This window comes from Oncorhynchus tshawytscha, unplaced genomic scaffold (assembly GCF_018296145.1).
Source record: "Oncorhynchus tshawytscha isolate Ot180627B unplaced genomic scaffold, Otsh_v2.0 Un_contig_2066_pilon_pilon, whole genome shotgun sequence".
NCBI classification, from domain to species: Eukaryota; Metazoa; Chordata; class Actinopteri; order Salmoniformes; family Salmonidae; genus Oncorhynchus; species Oncorhynchus tshawytscha.
This window is the reverse complement of record NW_024609727.1, coordinates 194,823-215,424: the sequence shown is the minus strand read 5'-3', so window position 1 is coordinate 215,424 and position 20,602 is coordinate 194,823. Positions and strand designations below refer to the sequence as shown.

Below are 20,602 nucleotides of genomic sequence, written 5' to 3'. Positions count from 1 at the left end.
TGTGTGTGTGTGTGTGCGTGTCTGTGTGTGTGTGTGTGTGTGTGTGTGTGTCTGTGTGTGTGTGTGTGTCTGTGCGTGTGTGTGCGTGTGTGCCAATGTCCTAGTGACTTAAGTATCGGGCTGAGTATGATAATACAAGGTAGAGAACTGAGAATGCTGCATAGATACGTGTATGATACACCCCTGTCATGTGCAGACGTGCAGTACTCCACATCCACACATGCAGCACCTAGAGCATCATCGGGGAGCAGTAAGATGACTTGATTGTTAAGAGAATCATGTTCTCAATGTTCATAAACTGAACCTCAATTAAACTGCTCAGTCTGCAACCCAGAATTTGTAAGATTCTAGTTGAATGAAACAGACAGAGTCCCAGCCTACAATAGCCAGAATGTTTATTTACGAGAGCTCTGAAAATCATACAATGCACATAGCCTTTTATACCTCACATTTGGTCATACCATATACCATACCCCTTATAAATGCCCCTCCTCTCTAACACTGTCAATGCTTTTTACAAGTCTACTCCAACACATACATTGCTTATCATATCCTGCAACGTGTTACATAATCTACTGCAAGCCTAATGGTTTCTCCCCTCCCTGTGTGGGGAGACCTTCTTCCCTGTTATTAGTTTCACAGTGGTCACACGTTGTCTGCTACAGTTCCTTGTCTGGGGCGGCAGGGTATCCTAGTGGTTAGAGCGTTGGACTAATAACCGGAAGGTTGCAAGTTCAAATCCCTGAGCTGACAAGGTACAAATCTGTCGTTCTTCCCCTGAACAAGGCATTTAACCCACTGTTCCTAGGCTGTCATTGAAAATAAAAATTTGTTCTTAACTGACTTGCCTAATTAAATAAAGGTCAAATAAAAAAACAGTTCCTCTTTTTCTATGCACAATTCTAGTCTTAAGATTCAAATACATCTCACTCCATTATCCAGTGACAGGGTGGAATACTGTTAGTTATTGCCTTAACATTCATTTTAAAGTATACATCATTTAGTCATTATCTTACCTTAAACATACCATAACATTGATAGATTACAAACTATAAACTGATTCATCATAATTTTGTCCCTAGACCAGAGACAGAGTGGGGGGAACAGGATCTCTTCCTGGGTCTTTTTGGTTCCAACCTTCAGGGCATGTGTTGAGAAAGAGAGCTCCGTTTGGGCTGATCTGTGACCCACTAGCACCTCCCTCGGTAAGAGGGGAATGATGCAACCTCACTTACACACCAGGATACTTTATTGACACACACACACACACACACACACACACACACACACATACACACGCACATGCAAAGGTGGTGGTTGTGAAACAGAAGAAACACAGGTAATGAATCCCCTGTACACAACACTATAACTGATAGCACAAGTAGACCAACAAGGATATTATCAAGGGAAGGATGAAAATGTACTCTGAACAAAAATATAAATACAACATGCAACAATTTCAAAGATTTTACTGAGTTACAATTCATATAAGGAAGTCAGTCAATTGATATACATTCATTAGGCCTTAATCTATGGATGTCTCATGAATGTGAATACAGATATGCATCTGATGGTCACAGATACCGTAACCCTAGTCTAAACCGTGTCTAAGCAAGGGGAGAGGATCATATCAAACATCATTTAGCTATTTGATTTCGAATTTAAGACCCCTTAAGGTATCAAAAATATATATTAAAAAAATATTGGATGAAACATTGAATTTGGCAAAATATCTCCTTATTTTCCATAAACAAATTGAACTGGTACCAGGGACCTTCAGAAGAGTGTTGTGAGGCTTGTGTCCTAGAGAAAAATGGAGAACACCGGTATGTTTGTGAGAGTCTCAGCTGTCCACAAAGTGGTTATATTAGTGTGTAGCCCAAACCATTTTGACACTATAGACAGAAGTTGGCAGAAGAGGCTGTTCCGACGTCAGACGAGTCTTGTGGGGTTTGTGGGCTTCCTTGAGATGGAAAATGGAGAAATGGAGAACACCAGTGTGTTCTTTCTATAGAGTGGTCATAATCATTTGTAGGCAATTCCAACTTTACAGACATTTTTGCGAGAAGACCGATTTTCAGGATTGCCTCCTGCTCTGACAAACCCCGCTCCAGCTCTACCACCTTTCACCACAGATGCAGGAGGGGGATATTGGCAGATGCGGTGGATTGAGCACTTGCAGAAAAACAGATATCTCTAGTTTAAACAAACAGATTTTGATGGGGATTGTTTTATTATGTTAATTCGATTTCTGGAAATTGTAGGCTAAGAGTTTTTAAAAAAGGTAGGGGCGTGGATCAGAAAACCAGTCAGTTTCTGGTGTGACCACCATTTGCCTCATGCAGAGTGACACATCTCCTTTGCGTAGATTTGATCAGACTGTTCCTTATGGCCTATGGAATGTTGTCCCACTCCTCTTTAATGTCTGTTCGAAGTTGTTGGATATTGGCGGGAACTGGAACACGTTGTCGTGCATGTCCATTCAGAGCATCCCAAACATTCTCAATGGGTGACATGTCTGGTGAGTATGCAGGCCATGGAAGCACTGGGACATTTTCAGCTTGCAGGAGTTGTGTACAGATCCTTGCGACATGGGGCCGTGTATTATCATGCTGAAACATGAGGTGATGGCGGTGGATGAATGGCACAACAATGGGCTTCAGTGAGGACGACAAGCAAGCGGATGAGATTCCCAGAGACGATTTCTGACAGTTTGTGCAGAAAATCTTCAGTTGTGCAAACGCACAGTTTCATCAGCTGTACGGGTGGCTGGTCTCAGATGATCCCACAGGTGAAGAAGCCAGATGTGGGGCTCCTGAGCTGGTGTGGTTACACGTGGTCTGCGTTTGTGAGGACAGTTGGACGTACTGCCAAATTCTCTAAAATGACGTTTATGGTAGATAAATGAACATTCAATTATTTGGCAACAGTGCTGGTGGACATTCCTGTAGTCAGCAAGCCAATTGCACCCTCCCTCAAAAGTTGAGACATCTGTGGCATTGTGTTGTGTGACTGCACATTTTAGAGTGGCATTTTATTGTCCCCAGCACAAGGTGCACCTGTGTAATGGTCATGCTGTTTAATCAGCTTTTTGATATGCCCCACCTGTCAGATAGATGGATTATCTTGGCAAAGGAGAAATGCTCAGTAACAGGGATGTAAACTAATTTGTGCACAAAATTTGAGAGAAATAAGATTTTTGTGCGAATGGAAAATTTCTGGAAACTTTTATTTAATTTCATGGAACATGAGACCAACACTTTATATTATATTTTTGTTCAGTATATATGCTACCTGACATATTACAATACAGCTATAGACAAAGACATTATGCAACAATAGTATCAACTACGAAGAACAATATACAAATATCGCACAACTCACTCTGCACGCACACCATCCCACAAGCTCAGAGATATGAGTCTAGCAGTTGTTGTGCAGGACAGAGATGAGCTTGCTGCTCTCTCTGTGACTGCATGAAGTAGACCGAGGCGGAGGCATGAGTTTGTGATCTGGGACCCAAGCTGACTGCCTGTGATGACCCCACAGTGTCATAAGGCCCCTGGCAACCATGACCCCTAGCAACAAATCGTTGGCCAGGGTCCTAGGTGTGAAGGGCCAGTTTATGACCCCCCTGGCCTGCTTGGTTCCAGTGGGGGAGGGTAGCCTACTACAGAAGTTAGAAAGAGAGGGCTGTGAGAGAGCTGTGATATGGTGTGCTAAAAGTCTCTGGCAGGGAATTTGTAACATATTGGTCATATCACTGTATCACTAACTAACCCCCAGGCCTGTTGGACAGAAAGACATCTCAGAGACTTTAAGCATAATTACAGACACAATTTGGAAGACTTTCACTGAAATCCCAATCGACCTCTGCCCCTTAGGATATGGAAAAATATCACCCATCCAATTAAACAGCAAAGTAAAGCAATTACCATGTTATCCTATATGCACCTTCCAGAACTAAAGGAGTGCCTGGAGGAGAGTTGAGGAGAACTGGAGATTGATTTGGAATTCAGTAAATGTCTGCCCACTGGGAAAAAACTGGTTGAATCAACATTGTTTCCATGTCATTTCAACCCCAAAAATAAATGTGCTGATGTTGAATCAATGTGGAAAAAATCATCAACATACAGTCAGGGCATTTTGTCTTTTTTTCACCCAACTTTTAACCTAAATCCAATGACGTAGTGCATTTTTTGATTTCACTTTAAATTCACGTTAGTTGACAACTCAACCAAATGTCAATCAAAACTAGACGTTGAACTGACATCTGTGCCCAGTGGGTGATTAGTTAGCTGCCTAGCAACTTTGTATACTAAACACCCCCAGGCGCACTGCATCAATTTTTAACATGGTTTGGAGTTTATTCCTGACTATTTTTGACAAAGTCTAACTCATTCGAACTCAAAGAGCAGGGCTGTTAACCCAACAGCGTTTCCCGGCTGACAGACCAGCACGACTCCAGCAAGCACTGCAGCTGGGTTCCCATGGTAACAGGCAAAGAGACTAGCAGCACTGTGACTCAGAGCAAAACACCCCACACCAGCCTCCTCCTTTTCCTCCACCTACTTCTTCTTTATCTTCATCTTCATCTTCTTCTTCTTCTCTGTCCCCCTTATTGTACTCTCTTTCACTCCTGCGGCTGCATTCACCCGTCTGGGAATCTCCCTTTATTTCCATCCATCTCTGTATGCCTCTCTATCTCCTCCTCCAGTTGACTTGTCCTGACATCTATCTATCCATCTCCAAATGTATGTCTTTCTCTCTCTCCCTACAACCCCACCAGGTTTTCATTATTTGTTAATCAATTGAATCATGGCTGGAACAAAGGCCTTCACCCAATGGTATCTCTCCATCAACAGAAGACCTGTGTCCTCACTTTAACTCCTGACTCCAATGAGAGCAAGAGCATTGATGATTAGGTGCTGTCACCGTGTGGTGAAACGAGGACATTACAACAGTATGCAAGCACAGTATTGTCTGTCTCCAACCGTGGGTCTCTTCCAGCTATTTTATTATAGCTCTGAGAGGATGCCCTCCTGTCCTCTCCTCACCCCTCCTGTGCCATCTGTCTGGAAACCCAGTAGCTATGCTCTCAAAACACTTCAGACTGCAGCTGACCGGGACTTTCTTATCTGGGCTCAGCCACAGGGATTCCATTGAATAAAACTTTATTGTCCCTGACGGACAATCCAATGGTAAACGCTAGACTCAAAGCAGGTAGAGACGCAGTTATTTATTTATATATAAACAACTGCAACCCACACATTTTCATTTGTTTATTTTGCACACAGGTAAATATGCTGTAACTACTGTGTATATCATTTATAAATATGAAATTCTATAAATACATTTGCAGGCTAATAAAACATTGTTTTATGTAGATAAAGGAAATATTAGTAAATACAAAAGGTCAGGCTGTGTTTTCTGAGTCATTAGCATCCATATAAACACACCTCTCTCTCTCTCTCTCTCTCTCTCTCTCTCTCTCTCTCTCATACTTAGTGTGTACAGTGTGCATTGAAAGATATACCGTGGAGGCCCACTGTGCTGAAATGCTTTGAAGGTCTGATGGTATCGTATCATGTTGCTCTCATCCTGGCCGTGTTCCTTTGTTTTGTCTCTCTTCACCAGCCTTGTCCAGGTCTTCAGAGACAGAAGGTGCTTCTTTCTGTTGGAAAAACAAGACCTCAACAGGTTAGACTTCCTGTGGTAAAAGACTATGCTTACATAAGTTCTATAAGGGACTTGGCCAGAGGGTCATTCAGTAACATTACATTCATCCTGGAAAGAAGAGGAAGCCTCACATAGATGTAACAACTAGTGATGAGTGAGGAAGGTATAGACTTACCATAGAGTCTGGAGTAGAGGAGCTGGAAGAACAGCCCAGCCACTTCCTGTATTCATCACGTACCTATGATACAATACAACAACACCAACAACACACCAACACTAATTAAACACAGACCACACCGTGGAGGGCAGACAGAGGGGAGGTTAAGAACGTGTGTGTGTGGGTGAGGGGGTGATTGTGTGTGCTTGTGTTGCAGGTCTACCTCCTTGTTGAAGAGACAGTGAACGATGTAGAGGAAGGTGCCCTGCTGGGAGTTGAGCACGATGAAGAGGTACTTGAAGACCATGGTGGACTGGAACAAGCCCAGCACCCAGGTACAACCCAGGATCACAAACTGTGCCAGGATCTTAAAGATGATCAGTCTGAAAGAGGGAGGGATGGAAGTGAGGGGGTGAGAGAGGGAGGAGGGAGGTGAGAGTGGAAGGGGGAGAGAGAGAGGAAGGGTGGAGGGAGGGAGATGAGAGAGGGGGATGGTGAGAGAGGGGAGGGAGGAAGGTGAGAGAGGAAGGGAGATGAGAGAGGGGGAGGGAGGTGTGAGGGGGAGGGAGGGAGATGAGATGGGGAGGGAGGGAGAGAGGTGAGAGGGAGAGAGGGAGGTAAGAGAGTGGGAAAGGGAGGGAGGTGAGGATGGGAGGGGAGGGAGGGAATGGTATAAAAACATCAAATGGATTCATATGAAGAGACAAGAATACTAACACTACCACACATTCCCATCGGTATCAACAAACATACACATTACATATGGCATAGTTACTGTATGTTCACAGACATATGTACACACACACCTGGTGTCTTTGGACTGTGAGACATCACTCTTCATGTTAGCCAAGGTAGGTCTCAAACTCCAGATTGTAACGCAGAACAATATCCAGTTCAGCTGTGGAAGAAGCATAAGGAGGTCAGTGTGTGTGTGTGTGTGTGTGTGTGTGTGTGTGTGTGTGTGTGTGTGTATGTATGCATGAGTGCATGTAGATCCACTCACTGCTAGGACAGTACACACTGGCCCTAACACAGCCCAGGTAAAGTATTGTTCTGGCTTCAGCCAGCATCTGAAACACAGAAACAAATGAAAATGTCTTATAAGTGTGTGTTACTGGAAGAGAGATAATATGTGTGTGTGTGTGTGTGAAGAGAGATAATGCGTGTGTGTGGAATAGAGATTGTGTGTGTGTGTGTGTGTGTGTGTGTGTGTGTGTGTGTGTGTGTGTGTGTGTGTGTGTGTGTGTGTGTTAGTGAAAGAGAGATAATGCATGTGTGTGGAAGAGAGAACATGTGTGTGTGTATGTTAGTGAAGAGAGATAATGTGTGTGTGTGTTAGTGGAGGAGAGATAATGTGTGTGTGTGTAACATTTCTACTCACACTTTAGATCCCCCATAGCCGTCACGTTTCACAGCTGCAGACACACCCACGATCACCAGGGGGATGCCATAGCCAATCAGGAAGAGGTATTTCTTCTGGAGGCCTTCCCTCTGGATGACCTGGATCCTAGAGAGTCTCTGGACCAGCAGGTAGAGCTGGAGCGCCTCCAGCAGCATCCACAGGAAACTGGCCACTACCAGGAAGTGGAGGAGACCTGCCATGATGGAGCACACCAGCTGGGGACAGAGAGGACTATGAGATAGATATTAACACATGGACATGCTCACCCGCATGCAGGCACACACACACACACACACACACACACAAACACACACACACAATGAGAACGAAGAAGATATGTATATACAAATGATGGTTCTTTCCTAACCCAGCACCTTGTGAGTGAGGTAGGTGTAATCCAATAGCAGCAGCAGATGGGACAGGAAGAGGCAGAGGCAGAGGTGGAGGCGGGCTGTGTTGTTGATCTTAGGGTTCCAGCTACACAGCAGGAAGGTGAGGATGGCCAGAGCAAAGAAGACCAGGCCCACGATCACACACATTCTGTTCACCCACTCTAGGAAGGGATTGTCCTCCGACACAGTCTGGAAGGATGGAGACACACACAATTAAGCATGAATACACATACTAACGTGTGCACCAGAACACAAACACACACACAATCACAACACACACAAACACAGAGCCTGTACCTCCCCTGTCTGCATGATGAGGGCAAAGGTGGAGAGGTGAGAGCAGCTACACACTGTGTAGTTCTCATCAGAGAACACAACCCAACAGCCGTTCACTGACCAATGCCTCCCCTTGGTTCCATTCTCATATTCCATTCCTCTGTCCTCCCAGTACACACAGGTCATCAGGCCAGGCTCAGCCAACCTCTGAGAGAGAGAGAGAGAGAGAGAGAGAGAGAGAGAGAGAGAGAGAGAGAGAGAGAGAGAGAGAGAGAGAGAGAGAGAGAGAGAGAGAGAGAGAGAGAGAGAGAGAGAGACAGAGAGAGAGAGGAGAGAGACAGAGAGAGAGAGAGAGAGAGGAGAGAGAGGAGAGAGAGAGAGAGACAGAGAGAGAGAGAGACAGAGAGAGGGAGACAGAGAGAGAGAGACAGAGAGAGGGAGAGAGAGACAGAGAGAGAGAGAGGAGAGAGACAGAGAGAGAGAGAGACAGAGAGACAGAGAGAGACAGAGAGAGACAGAGAGAGACAGAGAGAGAGAGAGGAGAGAGAGAGAGAGAGAGAGAGACAGAGAGAGAGAGAGGAGAGAGGAGAGAGAGAGAGAGAGATGTTTAAATGCTGACAGTATGCTATGAGGGATGGAGGGGTGTATAGACTGACACAGCTGGGGAGAGTCGGAAATGATGGGAGATGAACAGATTAAGGGAGAGTGAATAGCCAGCACAGACCAGCAACATCAACACAGCACCTCAACTGATGGACAGAAAGAGAGAGAGTTCATTAACAAGTTATTAAAGTCAATCAATTAAAACAATTGTACACCTCTGTGAACTGATTTATCATCAGGGTTTTAAAATGCCCTAGAGGCACCAGGGACTTTAACAGGGACCAGCCAACCCTTTGATACAGAATGCAGTGGTGAGTATTAAAACTCTCACCAGTAATAAAATGAATGGCACTGTGTCCCCATTAACGAACGGCATCCAAAGATGTAAGAGTAGTGGCTGCTGCCATCTGGTAAATGGTGTCACCATAACCAAGAACTGGCAGAACAGTTGACTGAACAATCAGACAGACAGACAGACAGACAGACAGACAGACAGACAGACAGACAGACAGACAGACAGACAGACAGACAGACAGACAGACAGACAGACAGACAGACAGACAGACAGACAGACAGACAGACAGACAGACAGACAGACAGACAGACAGACAGACAGACAGACAGACAGACAGACGGGCGGGCAGGCAGGCAGGCAGGCAGACAGACCCTCTTGTGGCTCATGGTGAAGTTGACAGGCTCAGAGAGCTGGGTGTGGTTGATCTTGGGCAGTGTGGCGGTGATGACATCAGACAACATCTCTGTGTGGTTTTCTGTCTGCAAGAAGCTAGCACCCAGAAGGCTTTCCATCCCACTGACTGTCAGGAATACTGCTGATGCTGTACCTAGGGAAACAGAGTAGGGGGCTGTCGTCAAATAACACTCAGAACCTTCATCATCATCATCATCATCACCAACAACACCATCATCATCGTCATCCTCACCACCCTCATCATCAATATCATTATCATCAGTATGATTCCCAATATAGTCATGGTCATGGTGATATTCTTCACTGTGATCTTAACCACCACTATGCTGCTGTGTCTGGTCTATCTCACCATTATTGTTTCTGGCCAGAGCCTTTAGGTTGATGTCCATGGTGTTTCCCCTGGCTGAGAGGGAAGAGGTGTCTGTACTGTTGGCCTCCATTACCTGCAGACTAATGTCTAACATACACATTTACAGTACAAGTATTATTTCATATGGGGAGAATGAGGGAGAGATTATGTGTGTGTTAGACACACAGATACCAGTTATACTTCAACTTTTACTGACAAGGAAATAAACTAAAGCAATACTGCATTACTGCAGGGGGGGGGGTGGTAGGGGCTGTATGTAGGTCCAGACTGCATAATGGTTCTTCTTACCCAGCTCAGGTGTGTGTATGGTTTTGTTGACCCGGCCCTGAGAAGGGTCCACTAAGGCATTCACCAGGAGCACTGAGATCTTCAGGACCACACTGCCAGACTCCCCACCATCCTTTCCAGCCCCACTCCACCCCTGGCCTGTACTGGCCTGCTGCGCTGAGATGGTTCCCGCTCCTGACACCTTCTATGGAAATAGATAGATGGATGCATTCATGGAGGAATTCATTCATGGAGAGAACGGTTACATGCACACAATAAGGAGATTATTGTGGATAGTCGGGTTAATATAATAGTTTGTTTCAAATGTTTGCATGCTTTGCAAGAAGAACGATTTCCCTTATAATCCTGTTTACACTGACACATCTGAGATCAGGCTACTTTTGATAAATGCCAGAAATCGCCAATCCAATAAATAATTCTAACACGGTGACCATGTTATTTTTGAGAAAACTATTTGATTCAGAGTTCGGACATAAAAGTTTCTATGCGGAAAATATTTCTAAGGCACATAGAGTTTCTGCGGACTTCACTCGCGCATTGGATGGAAACATGCGATACCGGTGCTGGCACATGCACAGATCAGATACACCGCTGGAACGCCGATGAAGACGACCAGAACTCGGCCATAATCAGTTTAATATTGAATTCCTAGGGTGCATGTAAAGTTACTCAATGATAAACATACTGCCTTGACTAAGACAAACTAACTCTACTCCGATTATTATTATTTAAAACATGAGACAGAGTTGGAAGGGGGCATTACCAGGGCTGTCGAGAGGCTGTTTGTCACTGACTGAGGAAAAAGGAAAATGGGAGAGAAAGAAGGGAGAGAGGAACGGAGGAGAGATACAATGACATTGGTTAGCATGTGGAGACATTAAATAGTACCCTCTGGATAGGGAATAGAACTATGTACTGATACCTGACCCATTTCCAAATGATCCACTAAGTGGCACCAGAAATCAACGAACGAGCATGTCAGAGGCCGTTTGTCTCAAGCGTCTCAGAGTAAGAGTGTTGATTAAGGATCAGTTGAAATTTTAAGATCACATGAACAAAATGATATGAACAGGGGGAACCTGATCCTGGATCAGCACTCCTACTCTGGCAGATTTGATACCTATGGCTCAAGATCTACATAAGTGTTTAGAATAGATAGTGAGAGCTATGGGTTGTTAATTAGTATTTTTTTTAACCTTTATTTAACTAGGAATGTTAGTGAAGAACAAATTCGTATTTACAATGACGGCCAAACCCTCCTCTAACCCGGATGACACTGGGCCAATTGTGCGCCACCCAGTTTCTGGACAGGACTCGTCTACCAGATGTAAAGGTTGCTGTACTGACCCCCTCTGGTAGGACAATATCAGGGTTCTCCATCAGCTGTTGGTTCATCTGGTTGAGGAAGTACATCTCCTTAGACTGGCCCTGCAGTGGGAACACAGTTACAACATCAGCACAACATTTACACAACGTCAGCACATCAACATCAACACAACATCAATACAACATCAGCACAACAAGATGACAATGTTGTTACAACTTTGTCGTCAGTGATACTTTTCCTACATCTTCATCCGACAGGATCAATTTTAAAGCCCACCATACTGTATGGGTGGTACTGGCACAGGATCAAATTCTAAAGACCCGTGTGTTTCCAACCACGTACCTCTGGGGGAACTATGGCGGCTAGAACATCATCAACACCTGTGAGGGGGGATGGAGGGAAGGAGAGAGAGAGCGAGAGAGAAAGAGAGAGAGAGAGAGAGAGAAAAGAGAACGAGAAATAAAGACAGAGAGAGAGAGAAAAGAGAGAGAGAAATAAAGACAGAGAGAGAGAGAAGAGAAAGAGAAATAAAGACAGAGAGAGAGAGAAGAGTAAGAGAAATAAAGACAGAGAGAGAGAGAAGAGAAAGAGAAATAAAGACAGAGAGAGAGAGAGAAGAGAAAGAGAAATAAAGACAGAGAGAGAGAGAAAAGAGAAAGAGAAATAAAGACAGAGAGAGAGAGAGAAAAAGAGAAAGAGAAATAAAGACAGAGAGAGAGAGAAGAGAAAGAGAAATAAAGACAGAGAGAGGGAAGAAAGAGAAATAAAGACAGAGAGAGAGAGAAGAGAAAGAGAAATAAAGACAGAGAGAGAGAAGAGAAAGAGAAATAAAGACAGAGAGAGAGAAGAGAAAGAGAAATAAAGACAGAGAGAGAGAGAAGAGAAAGATAAATAAAGACAGAGAGAGAGAAGAGAAAGAGAAATAAAGACAGAGAGAGAGAGAGAAGAGAAAGAGAAATAAAGACAGAGAGAGAGAAGAGAAAGAGAAATAAAGACAGAGAGAGAGAGAGAAAAGAGAAAGAGAAATAAAGACAGAGAGAGAGAGAGAGAGAGAGAGAGAAGAGAAAGAGAAATAAAGACAGAGAGAGAGAAGAGTAAGAGAAATAAAGACAGAGAGAGAGAGAGAGAAGAGAAAGAGAAATAAAGACAGAGAGAGAGAGAGAGAAGAGTAAGAGAAATAAAGACAGAGAGAGAGAGAGAGAAGAGAAAGAGAAATAAAGACAGAGAGAGAGAGAGAAGAGAAAGAGAAATAAAGACAGAGAGAGAGAGAGAGAAAAGAGAAAGAGAAATAAAGACAGAGAGAGAGAAATAAAAAAGAGAGAGAAAGAGAGAGAAAAGAGAGAAAATAATATATCAATTTCCCGTCAGACCTCCGAAGCATTTCACTACACTAGACTTCTTCTGTACATAATATATTTCCAAACAATACAAGTATGACTCACTTTCACACACAGTGACGTCAGTTTCCCACAGTACTCCAGTGGAGGAGTAGTATTCTTCCACACAGGAACAGTGGAAGGTCCCTGGTGCATTGGTACACACAGAGTGGAGACCACATAGACCAGGGGTGTTAGCACACTCATCTATGTCTACAGGGAGAAACAAACACTGGGATATACACACATACAGTAACGGATACACATACAAAGTTACACCACACATATACACACACACTTTTACATGCAAGCATACACGCGCACACTCAGTGAAGTATGTCACAGACCTAGGCATGGGTTTAAGGGGCTGGCTATGGCATCTGGGCTGGTGAGCAGGTAACCAAAGAGGCAGGTACAGCTGTGTGCTGCATAAGAGTTGGTACAGTTGGCATCGGGACCACACACGGTTTTGTTCAGACACTCATCAATGTCTGTAGGGTTCAAACCACAGATACAACTGATGAGAACAAGCTATGGTCTAGGTTATGTCCCAAATGGCACCCTATTCACTATATATATACACCCTGTATACATATACACCCTATATACACATTCACAATATACATACACCCTGTATACATATACACCCTAAATATACATTAACTATATACATACACCCTGTATACATATACACCCTATATACACATTCACTATATACATACACCCTGTATACATATACATACACCCTATACACATATTCACTATATACATACATCCTGAATACATATACATACATCTTATACATACATCATTCACTATAGACATACACCCTGTGAACATATACACCCTATATACACATTAACTGTATACATGTACCCTATATACATATACATACACCCCATATACACATTCACTATATACATACACCCTGTGTACATATACATACACCGCATATACACATTCACTATATGCATAGGGAATAGGGTGCCATTTGGGATGTAAACCTAGTCAGTGCCCCATGATACAGTATGTTAACGACAACAGCAGTGAGACAACACAGTACCTATACAGGGGTTGGCCTTGCTGGGGTCTAGGACTGGGTTTCTGGGTGAGAAGCCTGGGAGACAGGTACAGTTGTGGGCTCCTGGTGTGTTGGTACAGACAGACTCCTGACCACAGATGGTTGAGTTGAAACACTCGTCAATATCTGTGGGGTTTCAATAGTTGAATAGTTCTGTTAGCATATTAGCATCTTACGACAGGGTGCCAGGCAGCATCCAGGTAGACAAGATTATGGTCCGTAGTGTATGATATAGTTAATAATATACTGTAACATAAAATGCTACCATGAGTTCTTCCATCTCTTTTAGGAAGCACTGTGAATCAGCGTAAGTTAGATGTAATGATGCAATACACATGACTGTTGTTATCCATTCAATATGTTCATGTTTTACCGGTCCATATCTAGATAAATTGTTTCTATTGAAATATTGAAAAAGTTTCATCAGATTTATGACAGAAAGCTAGTGTTAGTGCTGTTCAGAGACCTTGGCAGTCGAAGGGTCCGTCAGGCTTGTATCCATTGTAACAGGTGCAGGTGTAATTTCCTGGTGTGTTTGTACATTTACCAAAACCACCACAAACCTTCTCAATCTCCACACACTCATTCACATCTGGGGGGACATAGATTTAATATGCCAATATTTACAAAGTTCCACAAATCAAAGCACACAAAACTAGACAGCGTTCAGCAATTTTATTTTCTGTATGTTTAAAAACAAATCTTGCTTACACAGCAGACAGCAGACAAATTCACACATATATATTCACAAAGTTAAAAACAGCAAAAAATGCAAGTATGTCGTTCATAGCAGCCCTGAAATTCAAACTCTGGTCTCATGTTATTGATATGATTGGTGCAGTAGGTGTATGAGTGGTAAACATACCTGTGCAGGGGTTGCGGGTTGGGTTGAGTGCCAAGGCTGGGTCTGAGGGTACAAACCCCTCTAGACAGCTACAGTTGTAGACTCCTGGTGAATTAGTACAGTTGGAATGTGGACCGCAGAGATTAGCGGTCTCCTCACACTCATTGATATCTGTTGGGGAGGCTTAGGACAGAGTTAGAGGCTATCTTCTACATCAAGGGTGGAAAAATACTGCCCCGAGCTGCTAGTCAATTCAATGCAGCCCACAGTGGATTGTTTTCTAAGAAATACTTGTTCTGTCCTTTAAATTAATTTTGAATATCACATCTGCCATTCCTGAATCCTGATGTGGCTCTTGAGCCAAAAGGTGTGCCTACCCCTAGTCCTGTTCGACAGACAGACAGACAGACAGACAGACAGACAGACAGACAGACAGACAGACAGACAGACAGACAGACAGACAGACAGACAGACACACAGACAGACAGACAGACACACAGACAGACAGACACAGACAGACTGATCAAACACGTAGGACTGTCTTAACTGATAAAACCAGACAGCCCATTACATAGCTACTACGGCACTTCTACCTTGGCAACCGTAGGATTTGTTTTTGGGTAGATGTTTTGGAGGTATCTTGTATCCAGAGACACATTGACAGCCTCCATTGTTGGTTGTACTACACTCTGCAAGGGGACCGCAGGAGCCTGCCACACAGTTCCTATGGTCTGAACAGAGAGAACAGACACACAGTCTACTTCAACAGTCTACTATTTTAGCTTGGAACAATGGGACACAAGAGCAGGTTCACTTCAAGTCAGACATAATGTCTCTGTGACCTTAACAGATAACAGATTGACTGCTTCAAAAACAAGCAGCTTGCTTTATGATTTACTACTCTTTTACTATACACCAATCCATCAATTAAACTTCAGAAAAAATACATTTTAACAGCTCAATAGACTTAAGAGCTAAATAGACAATAAAATGTGTTTGGGAGGAGTACTGTACAAGTCAAATAAAAAGCAGGGGATTTCTCAACTCGCTACTCACATGTCACATAACCCATGTAGTCGATTGGGTGGTTGTTCATCTGCCTGTACACATAGAATCCTCCAGAAGAGCAGTAGATCACTTGAATAGCTACATTGTAATTACAGCAGGAACCTGTGTTTCCACATGCATTGCCCGTAGTTGGAGTCTCAGACTCAGACTGAGGATGTGTAAAGGTCAGATGGATGGGATAATATACCCCGCTGTAATAGAGTGGAGCACATTGTGGAATGACGGTGTCCCCTCCGATCCCGACGTAGCGCACCCATATGTTTGTTCGCTGTATGTCGGTATTGATGGGGTAGCCGGGGATAGAGGAAGAGCTGAAGAGATAGTTACGTCGAGGCTCATCCAGAGCCGTGTAGCCATCACAGGAACCTCGGTGGAAGAAGAAGACAATAAAAAATAGATCCCCAATGCCAGGGTTTAGCTATGGGCCCACTGTTCCATCATCAGGAGAAATTGAGTTACTTCTGTACAGTTAAACCTCCTACCAAATATCAGAACTCATAATCAAACTGATCACATAGAATACAAAGAACATGCAGAGGTTATTGAACTATGTAACTTCCCACTTGGCACAGACATCAATTCAACATCTATTCCACATTGGTTCAAAGTCATTTCATTGAAATGACGTGGGAACAATGTTGATTCAACCAGTCTGTGCCCAGTGGGTACTTACCATTAGGATAAGAGGAAGTCCCAATGATGAACAGAGAACCTGAAAGGAAGGAGAAGACACAAAGTCAAGGGCAGACAGTAATACTAGATGGTGATCATTTGGGATAAAATACTGAAATATCAGTTCACTCACCCAGGAGTAGAGACAGAGAACAGTAGCTCATCCTGACAGATCCCTCTTCCAGGGCTGAATACATTGAATACCTTCACCCAGTCTAACCCATACTTGCATCCCAAGAGAAACATCTCAATTTGCACACCATCCAAAACTCTGTTATCAGAAGGTTTGAGACTTATGCAAATGACTTTTTTAGGTTTGGATACAAACCTCCATCTTAACAAAACAAAGTGAGGGAGATGATGGCTGAGGTCAGAAGCTATTCTTTCACTGATGGCAGGGAGGGGGAAGAGGGGGATGTCATCCATTTTGAGGCCTGCTCTGTGGTAAATGCTTAAGTAGCATAACACAGCCTCAGACAATTACAATAGGCAACTCAAATTGGCTTTGCAATTCAGAAGCCTAATAAGGATTTTCTTGTAATCTCTGGAAATATCCAACCATCAAGACTAGGCCTATAGCCTAGAGATGTTATGCTTGTGGTGTGGCTTGACCACAGATCAGATCTGGTCATTGTTAGCCTACTGTAAATAAAATGCATCTTAAAAAATGATGACCTATCCCAGTAGCCCACTTGGCCCTTATAGCCTACATGGCAAAATATAACTAGATATGAATGTTGGACAATCAACAAACAGGCCTATATGGTGAAGTGAGTGCTACAGGCTCCTCACACCACCAATATGCTCTCATTCACACAAGGGTTATTACAGATGGGATGGAGGCAACGATGAGTATAAACCTTAGATTCGTCCCAGGGGCTGGTTTGAAGCCACTATGCAGCCATGTTTGTGCTCCTCCACCGTCGTAAAAAGGTTTTTGGAAGATATACTGTAGAAATGCATTTATTAATGTATACATTTGTTTTTGGCAAGTATATTCTATTACAGACACCCTAATGCATATTTTAAATTACATTATGTGAACTGAACATACTGTATATATATAAAAAATATATATATAAAATATAGATTTTTTCCTTGAAGTAAAACATTTTGAGAGCACTAATGTTACTGTCTCCACTACAACAACAAAATACATTTAATTACTGTAGAATTCCATTCATTCCTATGGAGGACACCTCTTTCTGAGGAGTAGCTTCATAGCCTATCATTGGCCAATACATAGCATCAGCAATCTAGGGTTTATATACATCATTGCATGGAATCATGTGCCCTCTGCCTTGTTAAATAGATACATGGTGCTCCATACCCATTACAGCCTGGCTAATTGAAAGCAAGGAATTTTTCAACTAACCTGTTCTTGTCAATACTTTCTTTGTTCTGATTCAGTTAAAAGTCTATATTATAAATGTTTGTGTCCAGTTGCAGGTGGTTCTCCAAAAGTTAGAGAATATTCAGAAATATATGAATCCATGTATTGTATGAAGTGAGAAATGCCTCTTGCATGTGTGTAGATCTATGTTTTGGGAGCACTGTGTGACGTGCTGTCATCTACAACCTGTAGCTATAATCTAATAAATGTCTGAGCACTTCAACCTGCCTTACCTCTTGTTGAGTCTCTGTCCGTATGACTGCTAAGGTCTTTCTACAGAATACTTGAAGCTTAATTCAAATTTGCGGCTAGGATAAAAGAGGTGCTCATAAAAGATTTGTGCCTATCACAGGTCCTTACGTTATGTTTTAATCCAGGTGAGGAGTTTACACAATTTACAATTGGTCAAATAAAATCACAGATTCTCAAAGTTTTGGATACTGTGAAAAACCCTTGTTGCCACTTAGAATCTCAGGTTTCAAAATGACAAGTGTGTGCACGTCAGGGCAGTGTAAACAAAGAATGTCTGTTAACATTGCTGCTGAGCTTGAAGACAGACAGAGATAAGCCTTGACTTCTATCTCACCTGTTGACTCATGATGGTTCTCAGAGAACACACCTGAAGGGGACTGAGGGGGTTGGGGGGAATGGGTTGGGGAAGCCTTTTTTGTTTATTTCCCTTACATACAGAATATTACAAAACTGTTAATGCTGTTCTCTGTCTCAGTATGCATTTCTCTGATTGTTTTTCTTTTTTCGAGTGGTTTCTCACAGGTACAGGAAATGATTCAATGTGAAATGCAAATACTACAACTGAATGAATGTAACGGGATGAATATGATTTCAATGTTATACCAGTACCTATAACTCCCTTCTGAAAAAATGATAATCTTATTAAAAAGTTGGTCATACAAAACAGGGGTAAAACCATGCTGATGGAGCGATACTGTGGATGGACTAGACAGAACAAAGACAGAAAGAAGAAGTAGAACCTAGAAATAAGTCAAATAGTGCGTCATTGCTCACTGTTTTGCCTGTGCTGTCAATTTGTCTTGTAAAGCTGGGCATGCTCTGTTGCATCTGATGATCTCTATGTAAATACAGCACACTGACAAGATAAATGGAAAATAAAGAAACCAAGAACAAAAACAGGTTTTTCAACTCCCTGTGTTCATGTGAATAGGATTTGAGAAGGTACATCGCAGCTGTCTTTGTGCAAACCTGGTTTTATTTGTAAATGTATTTTCTACCATTATCTGCAGTCCTCTCTCAACATGCTTTCAGAGGTTCAGGGCGGTTCATTTGAGTGATGAGGGAGGCCAAAGCAAAGATTCTATGTAAAGCCCACTTATATCAATTCTCTGAGTCTTCATTTGTATACTAGTCTATAATGTTTTTGTTTATTTGCTTCTTGATATTTCTGTAATAGTATAGTATTCCCTACCTTATTCTGAATTTCCAATAATTGCAACAAAAAAAATGTAGTTAGATGAGCATTTCCCAGTCCAGGGGCCTCATTTATCAAAGGTGCATGCACACAAAAAGACTCTAAACCTAAGGTGCGTTCAGTTCACTTGAATGTTTGCTAAGTTGCTGAACGGTTTGTACTGAACGACACATTTACCCAAAACGTTCTTTCTTGTATGTTATTGAACAGGCTTTGAGGTACTTTTGTTCCCGTTTGGTGGGTGTGGCGAGGTGTGGCTTGAAACAAGGAGTGACCTATTTAAAGGGCCTTGGGCATGCTGACTGCGTTCCCCAATCCACAACCCAACTCCACACAGTTTTTCAACTGGTCGTTTAGAACAGCACTGTTTCTGTTCAATTAAACATTCCAGAATGTAAAGACTTACTGAACGCAGCCCTTGTGTATGCCAGTGTTCCTGCAAAAGTTGGTATTTATCAATTATGAACTTGACAGGAAAATATAATTATTTCCACAGTCCACATACTCTCAGATCATGCGTATGCACAACTTCTAGTGTATTGCAAGCAAATATTGTTATTTTGAGAGAAATGTAAAAAAAATGTATGCAGATGAATTATAATAATGGTAGTTTAATCTAAACATTATAGTGTAGGCCTAATGATAAAACAGATGCATTTGCTGTTCGGTAAGAAGATCGCAAGGCAGCATGTGGCTTATGTGCTTATTTTACTTGTATTATATAGTCCTAAATCATAATCATATTGCAGGACGTCTCTCCTTTACTGACATGACTGACTTATTCCCACGACACAACAAATATTAGCCTACCATTTATCCATCACTCATTTAATAGCCAAACTTCCTCGAAAATAAATAGCTAGACAGGTAGCCTATTTAAAATATTTGACAGCTTAGGCTACAGTAGGCCAATTGCAGTGCAATTGGAGCACAACATCATAGCCTATTTAAATGTGGGGGCAATACCAAGGGAGGAGATAGAAACACAATAATCTATTAATAAACAAAATAATACGGGCTGTTCAAAATAGTATGATATGTTACGTTTGGCATGGTATGTATTAATTTGTGGATGTCCGTCATATTTTAGTCATTACAATTCGTATGATATGTTACGAACTACAATTTTTATTATATGTTGCGAATTACAATTTGTTGTGGCTAATGATAGCTAGGTGGCTAATGCTAATATTAGCTAGGTGGTTAACGTTAGCTAGGCTATGGGTTGGGGGTTTAGGTTAGTGTTAAGGTTAGGGTTAAGGTTAAGGGTTAGGTTAAAGGGTTAAGGTTAGGGGAAGGGTTAGCTAACATGCGAAGTAGTTGCAAAGTTGCTAAAAAGTAGTATGCAGTTGCAAAGTTGCTAATGAACTAAAATGCCAAACGGTGTTTGTGATGAGATTCGAACACGCACCTTTGTGTTGTTAGACAATCACGTTAATTCAAACACACAACCTTTGGTTTCTAGACAATCGCTTTATACACCCATCCATCCATCCACCCCAACCAACCACCCCCCTT

At 42.5% G+C, this 20,602-nt stretch overlaps 1 protein-coding gene across 5 annotated transcripts; it reads right to left on the bottom strand.

Annotated features, from left to right (window-relative positions):
* Positions 1-5,267: 5,267 nt before the first annotated feature.
* On the bottom strand, positions 5,268-19,296 carry LOC112238748 (adhesion G protein-coupled receptor E2-like). Of its 5 annotated transcripts, XM_042317324.1 has the most exons (24): positions 19,082-19,296; positions 17,105-17,193; positions 16,246-16,284; positions 15,561-15,938; positions 15,098-15,235; positions 14,526-14,675; positions 14,127-14,252; positions 13,643-13,786; positions 12,927-13,070; positions 12,646-12,792; positions 11,546-11,583; positions 11,224-11,304; positions 10,640-10,669; positions 9,877-10,060; positions 9,568-9,675; positions 9,176-9,351; positions 7,928-8,113; positions 7,613-7,819; positions 7,218-7,453; positions 6,840-6,906; positions 6,643-6,734; positions 6,060-6,219; positions 5,855-5,917; positions 5,268-5,674 (listed from the first exon to the last, which is right to left on the bottom strand). In XM_042317324.1, the coding sequence occupies exons 4-24, from the start codon at positions 15,598-15,600 to the stop codon at positions 5,597-5,599; spliced, it is 2,595 nt and encodes an 864-aa protein (XP_042173258.1). In that variant the 5' UTR covers positions 15,601-15,938; positions 16,246-16,284; positions 17,105-17,193; positions 19,082-19,296; the 3' UTR covers positions 5,268-5,596. The 5 variants fall into 5 exon arrangements, with proteins under 5 accessions (XP_042173258.1, XP_042173257.1, XP_042173260.1 ...); XM_042317323.1 differs by lacking the exon at positions 17,105-17,193; XM_042317326.1 differs by having other exon boundaries at positions 9,568-9,621; positions 16,246-19,296.
* Between the last annotated feature and the right edge of the window lie 1,306 nt (positions 19,297-20,602).

Excerpts from the sequence above, each read along its gene's own strand:
- LOC112238748 (XM_042317324.1), bottom strand. The coding sequence starts at position 15,600 with ATGAACAACCACCCAATCGACTACATGGGTTATGTGACAT. Across the intron at positions 6,907-7,217 it reads GGCTATGGGGGATCTAAAGT|ATGCTGGCTGAAGCCAGAAC; the intron begins GTGAGTAGAAAT and ends TCTGTGTTTCAG. Across the intron at positions 5,675-5,854 it reads CCTCTACTCCAGACTCTATG|AAAGAAGCACCTTCTGTCTC; the intron begins GTAAGTCTATAC and ends TTTTTCCAACAG.